The sequence below is a fragment of the Elgaria multicarinata genome, chromosome 9, assembly GCF_023053635.1.
Source record: "Elgaria multicarinata webbii isolate HBS135686 ecotype San Diego chromosome 9, rElgMul1.1.pri, whole genome shotgun sequence".
Classification (NCBI taxonomy): domain Eukaryota; kingdom Metazoa; phylum Chordata; class Lepidosauria; order Squamata; family Anguidae; genus Elgaria; species Elgaria multicarinata.
Window position 1 is genome coordinate 49264388 of NC_086179.1, and position 22758 is coordinate 49287145.

Genomic DNA, 22758 nt, shown 5'->3' on the forward strand with positions numbered 1-22758 from the left:
ATCAATGGGATTGCATTCTTTGTTTGTTCTTACTGGGGTGAAAAGGGCTGGTTTAAAAGTTAATCTATATTATGTATTTGCTTAGACAAAGGCTGATTCTCATAAGCTTTTTCGAATTCTGCTGGGTGAGTTGATGGGGCTTGTTGGCATAGAACCATGGGAATATATTTGCCAGGTTGTGGCTCTCTATGCCACGAAAAATGTAATGAGCGTCATAGCTAGCCATAACCTGAGGACCTGGTGAAGAAATCAACACCTGCTTTGCATTTCACCAAAAACTCAGTGACCCTTCTCCTAGTAAGCTGGAAGTGTTGTGGTAATGACCCTTACTTTTTCTTTTTTTCCCCTACCAGTTAGGGAATCTATCATGCCATTACTCTAGAACTGAATTAACCAGTTTGATTTAGTGTATTCTGTAACATTACATATATTGTTTTCATTATGATAAGACTGTAAGATGGACTATTAAAAATACACGCATTCTGGCACTGGCTCCTCGAAGTCACATTCTGAGGCTGAGATTTCCAAAATTCCAATCAGGCCTTGTATTTGCCACAACTGCTTTAAATATCCCTCTATAGAGGAATTTCGCATCAGCCAGCCATCACTAACCTGGATTTTCCATACTTAGGTTGTTAGCTTTTTTAGCATTCCATTGTTTTTAGTTCATCCACATCAACTGCCTCATATCACCCTATTGTAATTGTGGTTTATTCTACATAAAATTCTGTCAGTTAAAGTATTGAATTTGCAATCACACTTTTCTTTTAAGCATTCTGTGCTGTGTTCTGTTCAGTGTTGGTGTCTTTAGTTCTGATTTTTCAATTTTGTCCCTCTCCTTTTCCTTGACTTGTTAGTCTGATCCAACCTCTTCTACCTCATCTGATGATTATCAATATGTTATGGAAGCTAAACTACAAGAAATGATCTCCATACGTAGGAAGGTAGTCCTACTGGACTTTACTTTCTATTGCTAAATAGAATCCATCTGATTTTGTTTTCATATTTTTAAGAACTCTTTTTTTCAATTTATGTTTTTCTTTTATTGATAATCAACCATTGTGCGGTTCAGTGCTTAAAGAGCTTACAATTTTATGATGGCAGGTTTGTGTTCAAACCATGCACAGTCTGCATGTTACATTTGGCTGATTTCATTGCTCATAAATAACTCCAATGTTTTGCTGGATGCTTGGATGTAACAGGCCTTTGTAGCTGACACATTTCAAGCAATGCTGTTCAGCTGCCTGTTTGAATAAAATTTATTTTTTGAAAACTACGTTTGCAGTTAGTAGTAGCTTGCTTTATCTTTTCTTTAAATGCTACTACTACAACCAATAATAATAATGATAATAATAATAATAATTGCAATTTCAACTCACAAAGCTCTTTAAGTTTCAGACCAATGTATATTATTTTTATAGGCAGAAGAAAGACATGGCAACATTGAAGAACGCATGAGACACTTGGAGGCTCAACTGGAAGAGAAGAATCAGGAACTTCAAAGAGTATGTGCATTGCAGGCAGTTTATTTTATTACTTGTCTGGACAGGGTCAGATTCTTCACTCAGTTTTGTATGACCATGCAGAGACAGAGGGAGAGAGAGAACTGTCCTGATTTATACAGCATCACTTGTATTTAGCCACAACTTTTCATGTGGGGTGGATATGCAGCCAGATCACAATTACAAGCCACGGTGATAGCCCCTATCAGTCACCTATGGGTTCCCACTTGTAAGAACTAGCCCCAAATCACAGTGGAACTAACAACACCTGTCTTACCTGCTTAGACAATTGGTATTAGTCAGCTACTAACAAAGTCTCATATTTTAATGCAAAGCGAACATGAAAAAACAAGCTGAAATTTGCAAACATGAATCCTGCAATGTTGAAAATTCGTGAAATAAATTAACAGACGTTGCATAATGTGGAATTTATGTCATTTTGTGAAACTTTGGGTTCCTGTGGTCAGAATTAATGGAATCCCTTCCTCTAATAGCAAACTCAGGTGCTGAGTGCCAATAGCTATCTAGTCAAAATGAGGCCACTGAGAAACAGGAAGCAGGGTATTAGCATGTTTGAGTGAATGCAAAGGTATGCAGAAGTACAAACAGGAGTACTCTGCACTGCAATATTTTATGGCAGGACCCACTTCTAAATCCTTGATTTCCCCCCATATGCCTCCATTCATATTTGTAGGTAAAGACTGTGAATGTCGCAACTTTGTCAACGATTGAATTTGTGAAAGCGTTCATCTCAGCAGTAGTGCTAATACATTTTATCCCCTGGTAGTATGTGTTTTGCTGCATACAGTGATACTGTGATTTCAGTTACAGGACACCAACACCTGTCTTTGACTCCTACTGGCATTTTAGTTAACTTTGCAACTGTCCATTTTGTTTCCTTGGCATTTTACTGAAGGCCAGGCAACGAGAGAAAATGAATGAAGAGCACAACAAGAGATTATCAGATACTGTGGACAGGCTTTTGACAGAATCTAATGAGCGCCTGCAGCTCCACTTGAAAGAGAGGATGGCAGCCCTGGAAGAAAAGGTAAAGTAAAATCAACAGACTCAGCACAAGTTTATTGCTACTTTTACAAAACAGACTATCATTTAAATCTGTGTCTAGCAGCTGTGTATTTTGTTCATTTTTTTCTCTAGCATAGGCGCAGGGACACCAGCCTGGATCTTAAAAGCCCCTTGCCCCCGCCCCAATGCTAGGTTCTCAATATGAGTTGGGGTCCCTGTTCCTATTTTTAAGTAAAAAATAAAAGTAGAGTGTAGCTTCTGAACAGAGATTTAAAGTAATGTCTGTTTTGATCCTTATATTGATTAGTATTCATGGTTTCTTTTTCTTTTTATCCTGTTGATAAGGAATAAAGGCAATTAAAAACATAGGGCATGATCCACTGCCCAGCAAATCCTCCGCTGTGTGCAGTTCCCATTGATCTTCCTTCCCCAGTCACTTTTCCTCAAACTCATAGGAAAGCTGCACACAGGGCTGACACCAGGATTTAGTGGGCCGTTGACATAGTGTCACGGATAAGCCCTTGTCCAGTGCCAAACTGCCCCCTTCCCTTCCCCCCAACAGTACTGGCACTGCCACCACCGGTCCAGTCACTAAAGCCTCAGTGTGATTCAGTGGTTTTCTGCTGCCACAGCCATTCACTCAGCACCTCCCACCCAGACATGTTTACCCTGGCCAGGACACTTATCATGGTTGCAGAACCACCAGTTAGTTTTGCTTTACGGCAGGTGGCCAGCTGCTATGTTAGATTTCCCAAGATGCAATGCCTTATTCTCTGCTAGTGCCAAGAGCAGCAGAAGCACTAGATCTGGGGTGGAGGATGAAGTGAGCGACTGGTGGCATCTGCACGATGAGTGATGGCCCTTCAGAGCCTCCTGGCCCTAGGCAGGTGCCTAACCATGCCAGCCTCTGAAGGCCATCCCTGGATGAACATACTGAACACTGACTGACCTGGTTTGGATGATCACCGCAGCCCATTGTGGCTTATTAGCTATGGAGTGTTGCAGCACCCATGGTGATCCAAGCCCCTACCACAGCGGCTTCTTGTTTCATGCAACCCTGGTGAGGGTGGGTTGTTGGGTGGTTGATGAGCCAACCCATGGGCTGTTTTAGGGTTTCAGGTAGCTCATCAACCACCCCATCAACCCACCCTCAACAGCTTCACACATAACGCGATGCTATGGTGCACCACCACCTCGATCCGAACATTCAAAATGGCAGCTGCCACAACAAGAAACCCCATGGGGAAATTCACCTTCTCGTTACATGCAAACCAAGCCTCCGAAGAGCACAGACTAGATTATGTCCTTAAATTGTAATCTTTCAGTCACATGTTGATGCCTATGAGATTATCAATATTAATTGTAATAACCTTTACTATATTACTATCAGGAATGAATTAATAAATGACGTTACAACACACCTATTTGTTTGAGACAGCAAATTCTGTTATTTCTAATACATGAGGAAGTTGGGGAAATGTGACTTATCTGTGTTTGTTTATTAGCTTTCCTTGATTGCATAATAATGATTATAATTGCATCTTGTTTGCGTTTTTAATTTCTGTGTGTACGTGTGCCTGTCTGTCTGACTGACTCTCTCCCTCTCTCCTAGAATGTTTTAATACAAGAATCAGAAAGCTTTAGAAAGAACTTGGAAGATTCTTTACATGATAAGGTATTCGTCTAAAAATCTATTTTAACTGCAGTGTTATTCATTTTTAAAAGCAGTTGGATTTTTTTTAATAATCAGAAAAGAAGTTATCTCAGAAATTCCAAAACTGTAATTGCACCTAAAAAATATAGAATCAAGTTTCTCTAGGTTGCTAGATTTGTTGGACAGTGGTGCCGCCACCATGTCCAAACAAAGATGTGAGGCAAGATATGCGGAGAACAAGGACCCAACTTTATTAATGCAACTTTAAATGTTTAAGATGAGAGCCAGAATGCCTGCATCCTGTCATCACCTTTGTTGGGCGATCCCACCTGGGCTCCTAGCCTGAGGTCAGCCAAGTCCGGTCCTTTCTCTGCCTCTCATAGTCACCCCATTCAAGGAGCTGAGGGTGCTACAGGCAGTGGCATCAACACTAAACTGTTTGGTCTTTGAAGTCTACGAAGCTACCTGGCCCCTAGGGAAGCTCCATCCCTGTAATGAAGTTTAGGCTGCAATCCTATGTATATTTCTCTGGGAATTAAATCCCATTGTATTCAACGGGATTTATTTCCAAGTTAATATGACAGAACTGAGAGCTGGTAGTCCTTCAATTAGTATAAACACTGTTAAAGAAAAGTTGCATCATCCCCCAAATTGAAAGGCTTTATAAGCCCGGGTGTAGACACCAATTGGTCCTACAACATACATTGTTCAGTCATATGATTGAGCTGATTATAGAGGGTATTTTGGTTTGTGTTTTTTACTGCGTATAACTTGGAGGAAACTGCTGCATCCTTATGCAGATACCTTCTTTCTCACTTTTGGCAACACAAGGGGTGTGGTGCTCTTCTGTTGCTTTTTTGAAATGGGTCCCCCCCACCCCCAATAAAATATGCAGTTCTGGGTAGTGTGCAACTGTCCCTGTCTAAGAACATGAGTCCTGGGGCTTTAGCCCCACATGTAGCAGACCCTGACAGTCATACTTAAAATAGCTTAAAATTGCCTTTTGCAGCTCAGCACAATTTGGCCCATTTACCATTGGTTTAGTGAACGAGTCAAATGCATTATAAATATTTCTAACAAATGTCATTTTCTTTCAATATTGTATTGCCGTAAAGCCAGTAGAAAACATGACTACAGCTAACTACCTAATACTTTTTTTTTCTTGGCTGGCTATCAAATGAAATTGACATAGAGGGAGCAGAATTGAGAAGAAATGTAGCTGAACCCTGAGACCAGAGGCAAAATAACTGTTAATATGTGATACAAGAACCCAATAAGAAAGGGAGAAATTGTAGACAAATACATATTTTAATTTGGCTGCTATTTTGTTCCTAAAAAGAGAAATTTTCAGTAGGAATGGATGGGATTAGACATCTGGCCGTGACTCATGAGTTCCTTGTTATTTAGTTTGTTTATTTTAATAATTTAGAGCTATGCTCACTTCCAAAGAATGGTACCCGAAGCAGTGTGCTTCCTTCCAGTTCTACTTATCCCCACATTTTGTCTATTCTTGTTGTCAGACGCAAACTATCCTATTGTATATATGCTTATAGGATATGACAAAAATGTTGTCTTTAGAACACATAGACTTGGATCCAGTGATGTCTTGCACAACTAGAATGGCACTTCCACTTGCACAAGTCATCTCTGCCAAATTCTCCTGATTTCCTGATCCTGGTGTAGCCCCTGTTTCCCTATCACACTACCTCCGAGAGAGTCCCTTGGTGTTCGGGTGTGGCTTTTTTTTAGGAGTATAGTGGTTGTAATGGGAGAGGCATTAAGAAGACCCTGCTGCTTGAGTAGAGTTCCACTCATCTGTCTCTGTATCCAACCTACTGAATGTAAATAACTTACATCCTTGTGGTTTTTTTTTGCTGTTAACAAAGATCTTTCTGATATTTACTTATTTCATTTATGTCCTTGCTTTGTTCTGAGGAACATGGCTCCTCCCATTTTATCTTCAAAACAACCCTGTGTGGTAGGATAGGCCCAGGGAGAGTGACTTGCCTAAGGTCACCCAGTGAGCTTCCTGGCTGAGTGGGTATTTGAACAAGGGCCTTCCCAGTCCTAGTCTTATCACTCTAACTACGACACCACACTGTCCCTCTTTATTTTACATTGTAGAATGTAAGAACTAAGGATTTACGATATAAAGTTCCATGCATCTTTGTCTTGATCCTGCTTCCATTGACAGTTCGAGTGCTACATAACAACTTATGGAGAGCCATGCTGGATCAGACTAAAGGCCTATCTAGTTGATCATTTTGTTCTCACGATGCCCAATGAGATGCCTTTGGCAGGTTATGAGTCCAATAGTACTCTCCCATTCATGTTCCCCAGCAAAGTGGTATTTAGAATCATATTCCTTTCTGACACTGGCGGTAATACATAGCCATCATGACTCGTAGCCATTGTTAGCCTTATCCTCCATGAAAATCATGTGGTGGTGGTGGTGGTGGTTGTAAATTAAGAATCATTTCCTGATTATGCATTACTCCCTTGGTTTTTGGGGACAAGTGATTTTATGTCAAAAAACTAAATTCAAATTGCTGTACTGGACCAGTTTTTTTAAAATGAGGATAAGCACACCCTGTTAATTGCAACAGTCCCATTGGAATAAGTTAGTAATACTAAATTAAGTCTCAGCACTTTCAATGGGACTTAGTGGTGACTAACTTTAGCTGGATTGTTCTTGTATTAATACTACAGCTCTGTGGAGAAAGTTTGTAAAATTGGCAAAAACTGAGTGAACCAGGAATATTGGAAGGGTATTTCTAGTTTTCTTTTTGTTATATCTGGAATCACCAGTATGGACAATGTTTTTAATTTACCTGACAAAGAAGTATTTTGCCCAGAATTCTCTCATTTCAATATTGTAAAAATATCTATACGCATGCTTTTTTAGACTATTTAAAACTATTAATTGGTTTGTTGCAATGTTCCCTAATAACTAATGTTTGTCAATAAGTAATCAAAATCATATAGGTTTCACCAGATTAATATTTACTGCTCAGCCCCTTGGAGCGCTGCTATAATAATTTTTTGCTTTGATGCCAAGAACTTGGAATTTATTTATTTTTATATATATTTAATTTTCAGGAAAGATTGGCAGACGAAATAGACAAGCTGAGAGCAGAACTTGACCAGCTGAAAATAAGAGCAGGTTCTTTAATGGATCCCACGTTGTCAAGGTAGCAAAAGAAAATAAATATACATTCTTAGATGTATTTTAATCATAATACATTGAAAACACTCTTCACAATTTATCATCCACAGTATTTTGCCAACAGCCTTTGGAAATATGTATATGTTCCGGGACACTTGGTACAATTCATTTCCTCTCATAACTGTAAATGGGAACCCTCTGCTTTGGGGTCTTTCTAGATTATAGGTTACATCCAGTGATTGGTTTCCATTCCCCTCCTCCTCCCTCCCATTGCAGCCTCCTGCATGTTCCTCAAATGTGCAGTGGGGGCAAATTTGATCCACCAACAGTGTCTACTCTGCATGATACAACCCTATATTTTATCCATGCAAGAGCTGTGGAGTGTTATTGGGTCAAAGGGTAACAGGGATAGGGATGGATAAATCCATCTTTCCCCCCAGAATGTGTTACGTTTGCACGGTCAACTTATAAATCCATCCCATCCCATCTGCATTAATCTCCATGAAAATACACATTTAACTTCATCTTTTAAAATGTTTTCATTCTCTCTCTCTCTCTAAATATGTATTTCTGAGCATGTTGTCTCTCAAAATACACATTTTAAAAGTATTTTATTACCCCTTTTGAACTGAGAACTGCATCAGATTGGGAAGTGCAAAAGCCACTGGATAACTAGGGTGCTTCCAGACAGGACTCCCAGCACTACCAAACAAAAAGCATTGTAAACCTATTCAGTCTTTTCTTCTATAAGGGTTACTTTCTGGTAAGAAAAGAAGAATGGGAAAAGTCATGAGAACACACGGGAAGATTACAAATCTAAGACAACAATGTCTAGGGACCCCCCTGGTAAATTTCTGGGTTTGAGGCAGAGTGAATGAAGGATAAACACTTTGTCTGGAAGCACCTTAAGTTTCAATCTATACGAAATGTTTGTTAAGGTACACATAGCACAGTATAGCTATGCATGCTAGCTTTCTTTACTCTCTTCAGCTCAGGACCATGGTGTACTTAGAGAGGAGGATTTACGTTTTCCCTAGAGCAGGATAAATGGGATTGGGACAAGAAATGCCTGAACCTAGGGCAAAGCAAACTAGGTGAAAATGCCTGATATGTGATAATTTCAGAACAGATACAAGGTAGCTATGTCGTGTGTAGCGTTGCTCTGTCCATAATGGTATAATGGTCTTGAATTTGCTGGGAATACCTGAATTTCTAGCTGACTGAGTGAGGCTTACCCATCATCGTTCTAGTGTTAGATTAGTTGTGAGGTTTTTAAGTAAGTCCACACCAGTCATTTCAGGTCCCTTTACTTTGAAGTCTTATTCAGATAACCTTTTTAGGGGTTTTGTACCTAACTGCAATTTTGTGATTCTGCACTTAGATCCTACTTTGTTTTCAGCAGAATCACTAGCATTTTAAAGAGCCTTTAGGGGAAGCTAGAAAAAAGTTTATGCTTTATATTTAAAAGTACATAAAAGCTGTCTTTGAAAACCTCTCTCACAGCCTCTGTCTTGTGCTATCTTCAAGCTTTTCAATTAGCTTATATTCATATCGTCATATTATCCTTGCTCTTTTACTTTGAATAAATAGCATTTCTATTTCAAATTCTTATTTTGGATCTTAACTCAAGTTTAAAAATCCTTCACAATTCTATTTGTAATATTTTTGTCTTGATAAAATGAAAAGGGCTGTTTCAAGCCAAAATCTCAGACTGGTGAAACCACAGGTAACTCCATTCCAACTCTAGTTGTGCTTTGTTGCACGTCACTAAATAGGGATGCATGTAGATAGCACCTATGTTTGGTGGGGAAAGGGTATCATTGCAATATGCGTGTAGGTTTGCATTGCATTAGCCCTCCCAAAAATCTAATAGAATTCTGATGATGTGGATGGTGTTTGATTTCTGTTTTGGCTTGGCTTGGTTTTAAAGAAAAGCCGCTTCAGGATGGGAAAATTTCAAGTGTAGAAGTGCTCCTCATTTCTCTGCTCTAAATCACCTCATCCGGTCTGCTTTTTTCACCTAGTGGATGTGCTTCAAACCACGTGGAAGAGAAGCAACTTCTGGGATTGTTTGGATTTGTACTGGAATCAATCTCGTACAAATCTCACTTTTCCAATACTCATGGGGTGACTTCAAAAGAAGGTCTGTTTAGTTGCTTAATTCCAAGTTGATGGGCCAAAAAAGGCACATTGCAAGAGCTTTTCTTGCAACAAAATGACCACTTTAACCAGTGGCATATTTAACAATAAGAGCTCCAGGAAGAAAGCTTCTGGCATTTAGATTACATTCATAGGCAAGGCAGGCAATGAAGGCAGTATTATGGTTGATTTTGGTTGATTTTGAGTATAAGTGTCTCTGTGAGTGAAGATAACTCTATATATGTTTGTGTTAAGTGACTCTTCATTATCTTTTGTTCCTGCCCAGTGGAGCAGGGGGGAACCTCAAGCCCCAGGGGCAAAATTTGGCCCTCATGATCCTCTTAGCACATTAGTCCGGGAAATGTGAATCAAGTCAGTTCACATCAGAATTAGCAAAGATCAAATTCCTTAAGCAGCCCTAGTTTATATGGGTGTGTTCCCATTTTAATCCTCACAGCATTCCTCACAAGTTGTTCAGTATGTTTGTATGGGTGCATGAATGCATGCATGTACATGTTTGAGTGAGAGAGACTTGCCTAAAATATCTCATGTGCTGATTTGAGGATTTCAGCCTTGTTCCCCCCCAGTTCAAGTATCTAATCTATCCCACTGACTCTCAGAAAAATATGTTTCACTATGAGTTTTACTGTGTATTTCGGTTTTAATTAAAATGCATCACAAAGCTTTATTACCCATACGATATTTTAGAAAATCAACCATACAGATTTCTTTATTTGAAGAAAAAGGTTTTAGGATGAAGATCTCGGCAGGTTGTAAAAAATTCATAAATAGTTAATTTTTACAGTTTTGTTTTTCTGGTTATTTTTATTTATTTATTTATTTTTTGTATCTTCTGACTCATTTGCCACAATTGTTTTTCAGACCCCATCTTGATTCAACAGCAGAACTGAGGTACTCTGTGGGCTCACTGGTTGATAGTCAACCAGATTACAGGTCAACTAAAGTGATACGAAGGCCTAGAAGAGGCCGTATGGGAATCCGGAGAGATGAGCCAAAGGTTTATCTTTTTTATTCCCCCCCCCCCCTTACTGAGGCTGCACTCATAAGCACACATATCTGGAAATAAGGCTTGTCAGACTCAATAGGACGTACTTTTGAGGAGATACATATGTATACAATTGCACTGTAAAAACAGTATTGCTGAAGGTTGTACTTTTGCAATAATGGGAAAATATGCATTAGCCATATTAGTCTGATTGGTCTAGATGATTTGTGACTCTTAAGAGACATAGGAGGTGCTACAGTTGTGATAGCCTGGCAAAGTGAGGAGAAACCTTGGCCCTCATGAACCTTCCTCTTTCCTGACTATACACCAAAAATGGTGGGATTAGGCTTCTAGTGTGGTTTTCAATTCTCAGGAAAAAAATTTTTTTTTAAAAAAAAAGGTCCAGATAGCCTTAGAAACATTTCTCTTAAATTCAGATAATTTTGGGATGCACATTATCTTGTTCCTATGAACAGAAGAAGTCTTAAGATGTGCAATAATTGGGCAGAATCCAATAGGGTGCTTACGCCCCACTTTTCCCTCCTGCCTTGCCAATTCCTTTCCGCAATTGGCGGGTCCCACTGATTCCATTGCACAAGCAGTGCAAGATTGCACAAGCTTTGCACAAGGTTTAGTGCTTCCGAGAGGAAGCCCCCAAATGAGTGGAAATGCTTGCTTTTGGAAGGAGGCAGGTCAGCGGAGCTGTCTTATGTGAGCTCCACTGACCTGTCTCTTTCCATAAATGAGCATTATTGCTCATTTTGGGGTTGACCCAGAAGCACTAAATTGCCGTTGCGGTAGTAGTAGGGACTGCTTCTGCAACACAGTTGGCAGGGGATATAAGTGCCCTGTTGGATTCTGCCCATGGTCACCAATTATCATTTTTATAATCCCAAAAAATAAACAATCCAGGCTTCTCCAGCCCAGTGCCCTCCAGATATGTTGGACTACAATTCCCATAACCCCCAGTCATCATTGCCATTCTACTGGCAGAGGTTGATGGGAGTTGTAGTACAACACATCTGGAGGGCACCAAGTTGGTGAAAGCTACTCTAACCCATTTCAGGCTGTGGCCTTTCATCACAGGGTAACGTTTAGATGGGGTTTTTTGTGGGGGGCGTTATTCTAACAGCATGAAATACAGATCATTGTGATGTCATGATGCAACCATGAGAAATTAACAAAAGTGATTTAAGTGTCTCTTATACAAGTGGCCTGAGAAAACCGAAAGGTGTTAATCACTAGAACAGTGTTTTACAGTGCCAGCTCTTCAGTTTTTTTATTTCTGTGAAAATTAACATTTTGAATCAGGCTGATCAGGATGCATTTCTGCAATTTCTAATTAGGTGAAATCTCTTGGAGATCATGAGTGGAACAGAAGTCAACCAATGGCAGTTCTGAGCAGCCATCCATTTGAGAGTGACACAGAAATGTCTGATATTGATGATGATGATAGAGATACAATTTTTAGCTCCATGGACCTTCTGTCACCAAGTGGACATTCTGATGCCCAAACCCTTGCTATGATGCTTCAGGAGCAACTAGATGCAATCAATAAAGAAATCAGGTACTATTACTTCACCAAATAGCAGAACAATCCTTTCAACAAGGTTGTAAAATAGGTCAGTCTTATCATTCTCATATTAGCCAATGTGTAGATGATAAGGCTGGGAGAAATTGGCTTGCCTACAGCCACCTAGTGAGTTCATAGCAAAAGTATGGTTTGAATTGGGAACTTCCTGATTTGTAGCTCGGGCTCTTAGCCACACCAGTTTACTGGATCTCCAGTATTTTCATAATGTTCATTCCAGTGAATTGAGCAGAGTCAGTATAATGCAGTTTCCTTTGTTCCTACATTGTTTACTTTGGCCCTGAGTGTCACTTGTGAAAGCACCTTATTAAGCTGTGTCGGGGTGTTGGAGATTAATCAATTTACTGTTAGCACCTACATTAGAATATCATTCTTGTGACATTGGATGTTTACTTCTGTTGCCTCCAAATTTGCTTTTGTAGGTTAATCCAGGAGGAAAAAGAGTCAACAGAATTACGTGCCGAAGAAATAGAAAACAGAGTAGCTAGTGTGAGCCTAGAAGGCTTAAATCTGGCCAGGGTACATCCTGGTACATCTATTACTGGCTCAATTACAGCTTCATCACTTGCAAGCTCTTCTCCTCCCAGTGGACACTCAACTCCTAAGCTCACTCCCCGCAGCCCGGCCAGGGAGATGGATAGGATGGGTGTCATGACACTGGTAAGAAAATGTAGCAGTTTTGTGCTGATCGCTTCATTTATTTTAATAGCCAACCCTAACCCTTCGCTAAATAAGATTATTTTTCATTCCTTTTTCCTTTTCCTATTAATTTATTTATTCACCTATTATTATGTTTCTGTATATGGTAAAATCTTGTAACTGTTAACGCAAAATGCAGTAAAGCTCTTGTCTGGGCCCGTTGCCAGGGTTATTATACAAGATATCAAAAATAATTAAAATAATAATACTTGAACCAGTTCTTAAGCTGCTGAGATAAGGACTCTTCCTAAACATTTTTGTTTCCTCTAAACATTCTAGAAAGCTATTCATTACATGTGTTTCCTTAAGCGCTTTGTCTAAGAAAGGGCCTTCTTAGTTATCTCATGTCTGCTGATATGGAGATGGATGGATTTTGAGCAGACAGACATCTGGGAAGGAAAGGTGTAAAACCCCACTTTGAAGCTAGCTAAATTATCTGAGAAAAGAAAGCCTTCAGGGCAACTAAGTATAAGGTGTCGCTCCACCCTCAGAAGTTTGTAGTTCTAGTAAAAAGTGCAGATAGTCCAGAGAATTGTGAGAACAGTCACCATGGGTCTTTGGTGAGTAGAAGATGGGGTAGAAATTTCATATATTTCTACTTTGCTCTAACTATGGTCCACAATTATAACTGGTATTGTGAAATCCACTAACAGGTTCTTGTGAAAATGTGGCTTGTATCAGTAAAATCATTCCTCAAACCAAAATTATATAAATTTAAGAGAGCCAATGTGGTATAGTGGTTGGACTGGGAGATGTTCATATACCCCCTTCAGCCGGGAGATTTACTGGGCCAGACACCATCTTTCATCCTAGCCTACCTTACGGGGCTGTTGTAAGGTTGAAAAGCGGGGAAACCATGTATATTACCCTGAGCTTCTTGGAATAAGTGTGGAATAAAAATATAGTTATAGCTGTTATATATAACATTCATATCCCACCTTTCCTGCAAGGAGCCTAAGGCAACATACATAATTCTCTTCTTCTCCATTTTATCTTCATAAGAACCCTGTAAGTTAGGTTAGGCTGAGAGTCAGTGACTGGCTTGAGTCACCCAGATCCAATCTAACACTCTAACCACTACACCACACTGGCATTCAATATGATATACTAATAAATATATCTATTTCTGTTTTCTGAATATGTCATTGTTTTATTTTAACTAAATTGATATAATAATTCTACTTCTCCCCCCACCCTTTTTTTTTAAATCATCTCTAGCCCAGTGATCTCAGGAAGCACCGGAGAAAGGTATGCTTACAAACAAACAAACAAAAAATGCTACAGTGAAGGACTCTGCCCTTTTTTGTTTAAAACACAAATTAGTTACTTCGGGCTCTTACATGGTCAGATTTTTTCAAAGGTTTTCCTTAAGTAATTTTGCAAAAATTGTGCATTCAAAAGACAAACCAAGAATCTCAGCTCTCAAACCTTATCTAAGATAAATCAGGTTTATTCCATCTTTAAGATTTGCTCTCTAGTACAGTTTGACTCATAACTTTTCTTATTAGTGTTTTAATAGGATCTTAAACATTATACTGGTTAATTACTGCTGGTCATTCTTCTAAGACTTCGTAAAACAACCTAAATTGTATACCAGTACCTCATCTTAGCAATTACATATTATGAAACTGTCAGAAGCCATGAAAAATGAACCCTATTAAATTTTACTGATTTTAAATCTACATTTGAACATGTATTGAGTGTAAATTCAAACCTATATTAAATATGTATTGACATGTAATTTTGCTTATGTACATAGAAATTAATGAAAAACTACTCATCCAGCTACTCAAGTGATTCAGAATTTGAATCCTATCTTTTGCTTTTGTTACAATTTTATATACATCTGTATTGTTATTTCCACAGAGCTAATACTTTGAAAATTAAAGTATATTGATATAGGAATATTGTAGTGTATTACTAGAGATCTACCAGACTGATTTTGCTCGTTTTTGTTTTAAACTGAAACTTGAGCAGAGTAGATGTGCAGAAAATTTAATAGCAAGCTCCAGATTTAATAGCAAGTAATTTCCTCCTCGCCAAACAGGCAGGGCAGCCCCTCCACCAGAGGCATGATGGACAGACTTGCTCGGCCAATCAGTGTGGCGTGAAGGCAGGCCCTGGCCCAGCCACGCCATTAAGCTGTCACTCCCACGAGGGAGGGGAAAGGGTGTCAGAGGCAGCCAATCAGGGCATTCAAGAGAGGGGCAGGGCCACATGCAAATTTTGGAGGGGGGATTCAGTATGCATGAGCCACATTTGCATTATTCACGAGCTCCTCTGTCAGGAGGGGACTGAGGGGCAAGAAGCGGGAAAGTAACTGTGACATGGACTTTACATTAATATTGATATAGAAAATCAACGGCCAGTTCAGAGATCATTTTGCAAAGATGGAGTATAAGAACATGCACGAGTGTGAGCAACACCAGCGTGCCAACTGGTCTTGTATTGGAGTCATACAAAATTAGTCAAATGATGCCTGAAGGCCAAACTACACATGACATTAAGCAAAATAATAATAATAATAATTTATTTCTTACCCGCCTCTCCATTCTGATTGAGGTAGGGAACAACAGTAAATATAAATACATAAAACTGAATTAAAATGTAATATACATTGTTAAAACATCCTAAAATCAGTTTAAAAACATTCTAAAATTACACTGGATAGGCCTGCCAGAAGAGATCAGTCTTAATAGCTTTCTTAAATGCTGATAAACTGTTAAGTTGACGAGTCTCCTCCGGCAGGCCATTCCAGAGCCTTGCATACTTGGACTTGGTTTATTAACTAGCAGCTAAGATTCCAATCACAATCACAGAGTGCGGGGGAGGGGATTGATCCCCCATTGGACCCAGTTAAAATTACCCCCCTCCCTGTCCTCATTTGCTGTTTGGTAAATAAAAAACAAGCTCCCACAGGCCAGTCTCATGCTTAACATCCTCATGTCTAGTTTGATAGTCAGAGATTGGAAAATAGGATTTGAATGGCCCTCTGTAGGGCCATGGTGATATCTGAAGTCCTTTTAGCACTTTTGTTCTGTTTCTTTCATGTCCTAGGAATAGGAGGTTATTTTTAAGTAAGCCTCACATTTGCCGGGATAATATGATAAACTTCAACACATTTCTTTGCTGTACACTTATATTATTACTTGCAAGCAACTTTGAAAGTTGGTTTCTAAGCTGAATTTTATGGAAATTGTTTATTTGTAGATCGCAGTAGTTGAAGAAGATGGACATGAAGACAAAGCTACAATAAAATGTGAAACCTCCCCTCCTCCAACGCCTAGAGCTATTAGAATGACTCATACTCTACCTTCTTCATACCACAATGATGCCAGAAGGTAGGAAGCTGATTGATTGAGTTACTAACTCATAACTTTCATATGGTGTGTATTTGAAAAGGAAACACATTCATATAACTTCCAGTTTAACTTCCACATGACTTCCTATCTATGCTAGTTATATGTGGTTATCTTGAAATAGATTCAGACCAGTTTTGCACTGTGAGGTGATTTTATCACTTTATGGTGGGACCTCACCCATGAAAACTAGCTTGTCTGAAGGACAAACTGGAAGCAGTGAGCATGAGTTACTGACTACCACAGGGGTTTTGTAAAACAGTAGTTTTTATGGAGGTAGTTCTTGGTCACCTGTTTGTAGAAGGAATTAACACAAAGAATTGACATAATGACCTGTTTGTGTACATAATCCTAACCCATGGTTTATTTAATCCAATGTTAACCTATGGTTTGTTGGCCTACACTGAGTTTGTCTGGCAGATGGTCAAACAAACTGTGGCTTGTTTTCTCAATCCCTGGGTTTTTGTTGTCTTCCTCTTTCATCTCCTCTTTCCCTGTATCCCTGATGCCTTTGCAGAGCTGTAGAAATGACATTTTTTTACCACCTTGCCTACCACTTCTGTAGCCCGGTGAAACAACCCACCTTGACTCCCAGTACTGGGGAAAAGGTGGGATATAATAATTATAATCATCATCATCATCATCATCATCATCATCAGGCTATAATAACAACAACAACAACAAACTCACAGTTCTGGGTTCACAGATAATGACAGCCTATGGTTTAAACAACCCAAAGTTCACAACACAACAACAAACCATGGGTTCTCTTTCTAAATTATTTGTGGTTAACACACATGGTTTTTTAGCATGGCCACATTCACACATCATGACAACTCAGAATTCAACACTCCATGGGTTAAATAACCATGGGTTAGTGTTATGTGCAAACTAGGTCAATGTGTTGCAGGTGTCAAGTGCCCAGAATCAATGAATATGTCACTTGAAAAGGTCTGTGCAATAATTCTAATTTCACTTCAGTATTATTTTTAAAGCTTGGTACAGAATCACATATTATGGGATGCACCATGATCAATTGCTTTAATAGCTTACATACATTTAAACTTTTTTAAATGTATGTATGCCACAAATAGTAGAAATCACAATTCCAAATGTGGGCAATATTTGGGACTGATCTTCAATTTTGTCATAAACCATGAATCCCAGCCCGTCCTTCAATATGGTGCAAAAGTAGCCCTCTGAGGGTAATTGTCTCTTAATATGTACCAATTTATACATCACTCCAGTGTGAATTAACTCTTACAACTTGTCCTCTTGAACTCCAGTATGATTTGGATGCCTTGTCTTCCATTTAATGGCCCCTTTAGATAATCACGATTGAGCAAGATAGGTTTTTGTTTTTTGTTTTTACTACCTTGCTGTGAGCTTCCTCTCTCTAAATTAACAAAAAAGAGTTCTGGTGCTTGGAAATGATGAAATTGATCAAGCTACAGATATGACAAATCTGAGTGTGTAGGGAGACCTGTGAAGGGCTGCAATTTTTGATAGCACTAGCAACCTTTTAGAACCCATTATTCCTGAATTCTAGACCGTTTCGGTCAGAATAGCCTTTTTTTATTATTAAGGTCATCCTCTAGATATGGTTCTTCTTGCACATTGTTCAGAATATGCAGAGTAGGCATTTACTGGAGCTTGGTTTCTTATGCTGTAAGTCACTTCAAAATCACTGCCATGTAGGGTGTAGATGCCACTTCTGCGTAGCTTGTCATATTTGCTAACAGCACACAATGTATTTTGCTTCATGATGGGAATCGGCTTGACCAAAGTCCATAATTTGCAAACATTCTCTTTGGAAATGTTATGCGTTTATTTATAAAATGTATATCCTGCCCCTCATCACAACTGATCTCTGGGTGGGTCACCAACACAATCATCATCATCATCATCATCATCATCATCATCATCATCATCATCATCATTTTAAAAATGGAGATAGACATCAAGCAACCATTACCCAAAGGCCTGCTGAAACAGAGTCTGTAGCTGGTGTCAAAAGGTATATAGCATAGATACTAACTAGTGCTTAAGGAGATGATGATGATGATGATGATGATGATGATGATGATGATAATGATTAAATACATTATATCTCTGGATGGTTTACAAAGAATTCCACAACTATGGTATTTCGTAGAAAGTCCTCCAAGAAGCTGGACAACCATATGTCAGGGATACTTTAGGGTGGATTCCTGCATTGAGCAGGGAGCTGGACTCAATGGCCTTAGAGGCCCCTTCCAACTCTACTATTCTATGATTCTATAAGCTATAGATTTTTAAAAACCTTTTGTCAATGATGGCAGCTGACCTCCAAAGCCCAGGCAGGATTATATGGGGGAGGGTGTTGATTCCAGAAATGCCCTCCACATAGGACTTCAAAATGTTTCAGAAATATTTTTCACTGACTTTGTAAGGACCTTTTAACCCAAAGGCCAATTAGTTGTGATTAGTCAGAATCATGTCATCGTCCTTATGCTATTGACACAAGAGAGAGAGAGAAATTATGGCAAGGAGAAGGAAGACAGACAATGTATGGGGAGTTGGAAGCCAGAATCATTTTGCTGACTACATCCAGGCAAAGATAGTAAGTTTCCCCAAATTATCTCTGCTTCAGAACTCAGTGAAGTGACAGAATGTAATGGCTTGAAGCCTTGAGAACCTACTTAGATCATTTATGCTTTACAAGACTTTTTGTATCACCAATTAGCAAAGGAGCAACCACCAGAAGTCACCTTACAGGCCCCAACATCCCCACTGTAGAGAGCCCAGGTGTGTACTAGATTGTTACCGGCAGTAGGTACAAATGGAGTTAGTCAATGAGCAGAGTATCTTTCCCAAAGTCCATTGCTACCACCTCTGGTCAGCATCATGGCTGTTGGGGAACACCATCACACTGCTTTGGGGGACTTTGAGGGGTCCTTCCCTGGATGAGCTCAGAAACGTTATTTTGTATCCAATCCTGGTAGGAGGAAATAACCTTTCATTAGATTTTCAACCTGCTCCTGTTCAGATTAGAGATTTCTCAGGTAAGACAAACTCCTTTTTTTCCTTTTCCTTTTTCCTCTTTCTGGTTTAAAACAATGTTTTATCACAAATCAAATTAGCTTGATCCATATCAATGCATCTTTTTAAAGCCATTCTAATGTTTTTAATAGGATTTTGATGAATGATGTCTCCTTTCTGTCATTTTTGTTAGAGTTGATCATCTTGATCAGCATGTGCGAGACACAAACATTAGCCGTTGTGCTGTTCTAAACGTTACTGTGATGCAGGGAAGAAGCCATCAGTAACTTGATTAATGTTTCCAATTATGAAGACACCATTATTAGATTCCAGATAATTTGTTTGCACAGCTGCCTACGAGGGGATGGGACCTCATAAGGACAATAATGTATTATCTATCTTTTGTGTGTATTTTATAGTAGCTTGCCTGCATCCTTGGAGCCAGAAAGCATTGGTTTTGGCAGTGTCAGTAGCAGCCAGGATTCCCTACACAAAGCTCCCAAGAAGAAAGGAATCAAGTCTTCAATAGGACGCTTGTTCGGTAAAAAAGAGAAGGCTCGACTTGGACAGCTCAGTAAGGAACTAGTTGTACCAGGCTCAGGTCACTGTTTCACAGTCCTTTTTTTCTTTTCTTTTTTGGTTGATGGTTTGGCTTCTTTTTCAGTTTTGTTTTGCTTTTCCAAACACTCATTTCTCTCTTCAAGTGGTGGAATCTTTTCCACATAAATCTATTTTCATAACTATTATTGACTCTCTCAAAATTCATTTTGTTTTCCTAAATGAATAAGAAGGGTAGGCCAAGATTCCTTGACTTATCTCTGCCACCTTTTAAATAATCACTCAGGTGAAGCTTTGGCAAGATTTAAAGCTACACGGTTTGTAAACTTGGATAGCAAACATATGTATCTGCCAGCTGGGTTAATGGGCCCCACGCCACAACCATCAGCATCTTGACTTTGTTTAACATCCAGCCCAATAGAAGACCTGGATAGCAAGATCTTAGAAGAGCATTGGTCCCCATTATTTTCTTACTGTTATGTGTATGCGTAGTTTTTAAGCCCATTGCTTATTGGGCAAGAATGCCCCTCTGTCTTGTCGTACAGTCTTTTTTGTATAAAAATAACAAAGTGTCTTGTGGCACCTTAAAGACTAACAAATTTATTCTTGCATAAGCAGTACACTGTCCACTTTATCAGATGCTTTGTATACACAGAACTGTATATGTTCTGTTACACATAGTAAGGAGAATGGAGCGTCTTTGTATTGATCTTTTAGTCCAGCCTTCCTCAACCTGGGGCGCTCCAGATGTGTTGGACTACAACTCCCAGAATGCCCCAGCTGGCTGGGGCATTCTGGGAGATGCAGTTCAACACATCTGGAGCGCCCCAGGTTGAGGAAGGCTGTTTTAGTCAGTTAAAATGTGTGTCATGGATTCCCGTACCCTTTGGCATGCACATGTCCTGGCAAACTGACAGGGGACACTCACATCAGTGAGACTTCTTTTATTCGAGGAAATCTCACGGTGAAAAGCTTAATGGTTACACACTTCCAAAATACTTAAAGCTGCTTGATGGTCAGAAAGCTTTAGGCTCCGAGACAATGCTACTCATTACAATGCGTATCTCTCACAAGTGTATGCATACACACTTAGCTGTCTAGAAGAGCTTCAAAAAAGAATTCACGAGGGGGGAAATTGCTTTCAAGAAACAGATTATTTGAATATATTTAGCAGTTATTAATACAATTAAGAGCATTTAATCACAATGCTGAGTTGCTATTAAGAAAAACATCAGATAGAAAGGATGTATGTAGCTGTCATTTGACACTGATGACCGGAATACATCAGTGGTTTGAGATTATGGATCATGTTAGAATATGTTGTACACTCCTAGCGTCATAATGTATTTCAGTTCACACAATGTTTTCCTATTGCAGATAGAGGAAGAAGTGAGGAAATAACAACATGGACACCAGAGCTTGGGTATAACTAGGGCCTCTTTATATAAACTGGGTAACTCACCCCTCCCTGGATCTGCATGTGGGAGTGCGGGAATCAAGCAGCCTGTCTCCAGGCAACTAGCCTGCATAAAGGGCGAGCCACTCGGCCAAGCCAGGAGTCAGATGAAAACCCGGCTCCTTTCTTAAGCTGCACATGTGTGCTTGTGGGGGGAACCCATGTTGCTCCTGCTTGGAGCAGCATAACCCCAAGTAAGTGAGACCGTGAGGTCCCCAAAGGCAAGCCATATCCTGGGTCAAGAGCCCCACAGCCCCCGAGGACCAGGCCTCAGAACCTGCCACGAGTGCTCACCAACCTCATCTGATATCCCAAGATTCCACACAACCCTGCCAGCGAATCAACTGATTTAACCACCCTTGACTAATCTTAAATTCCAGTATGGAGTAGGCAAAAAACCTGTACACAGTACCCAATATGTGGCAGGTAAAATTCCTGCTCAGCCCCCCTCCAAAGGGGGCAACTAGCTAATCCCTTACTAGAAAAGGGCGGGAGGGTGGGAGCCAGAAAGCAAAAGAGGCCAGGTAGACATGTGGGGCTTGCCTTTATAGGCCAGCCCTGCCTACGCCTCACATTGGACATGTGCAAGAGGCACATGTTCTGTCATTTTCCTCCCTCTCCCCCACCTGCAACAGCCTGCCCTAGCTGTACCAGCAGGGCGGGAAAGGTCTTTTTGCCTGCTTACAACAGATGTCCCATTTTACGTAGGCTCTATAGTTTAGCATTTTGTTTAAATAAAACTGCAAACTTATGCTACTCACCTTCCTCATGACAGGAGGTAGCAAGAAGACCAATATTGGGCCTTGATATTTTGGAAAATGTATCTTTATTTAGAAAACAGCCTCTGCTTTAACAGAACATAGATAACAAATACTTAGAGCGTAACGTTAAACCCACAGAAAATCCATGTTTTGAACTTGTACTCTGTTTAGTCCAGTGATATATTTGGAAGAAAAAAAACAAGATATTAATGGAAAACATAGATGCAATCAGGTACCATTTCTCATTTTTAGCATTATTATTATTATTATTATTTATTTATTTATATAGCACCATCAATGTACATGGTGCTGTACAGAGTAAAACAGTAAATAGCAAGACTCTGCCGCATAGGCTTACAATCTAATAAAATCATAGTAAAACAATAAGGAGGGGAAGAGAATGCAAACAGGCACAGGGTAGGGTAAGCAGGCACAGGGTAGGGTAAAGCTAACAGTATAAAGTTATCTTCCTCTTTTTTCCTGTGGAAATATTATGTTAAAGGTCTAATTCAGAGCTTCAATTCTTTTACCACAGGAATAAGATGATTAGAAAAACATATTGCAAAGTCAATATATTTCAAAATCTTTTTAATGATGAGACCTTAAGCTAGATGTCCCCATCTGCAGATAATGAAAGCTTAATATCTTTACCCTGGGTTATTCATTCTCAATTACATCCATAAATATCATTTTATTGCTATTGGCACATTAAGAACAATAATGTCTGGATTTTTTAGTAACTTGAATGGCCAGGGATTAAAATACAATAAATGCATTTGTATTTGTTATCATTCTCAGGGTAGAAGTTAAAGATTTCTGT

General features: G+C 39.4%; 1 protein-coding gene across 1 annotated transcript in view; it reads left to right on the forward strand.

Annotated features, from left to right (window-relative positions):
• PPFIA2 (PTPRF interacting protein alpha 2) overlaps positions 1-22758 on the forward strand; it is a 295048-nt gene that overhangs the window by 222839 nt on the left and 49451 nt on the right. The window contains exons 11-21 of the mRNA XM_063133830.1: positions 858-944; positions 1422-1505; positions 2419-2550; positions 4141-4203; positions 7282-7373; positions 10370-10505; positions 11840-12060; positions 12507-12744; positions 14002-14031; positions 15994-16124; positions 19583-19737. Of these exons, the coding sequence (XP_062989900.1) occupies positions 858-944; positions 1422-1505; positions 2419-2550; positions 4141-4203; positions 7282-7373; positions 10370-10505; positions 11840-12060; positions 12507-12744; positions 14002-14031; positions 15994-16124; positions 19583-19737 (1369 nt within the window). The remainder of the gene's footprint in view (positions 1-857; positions 945-1421; positions 1506-2418; positions 2551-4140; positions 4204-7281; positions 7374-10369; positions 10506-11839; positions 12061-12506; positions 12745-14001; positions 14032-15993; positions 16125-19582; positions 19738-22758) is intronic.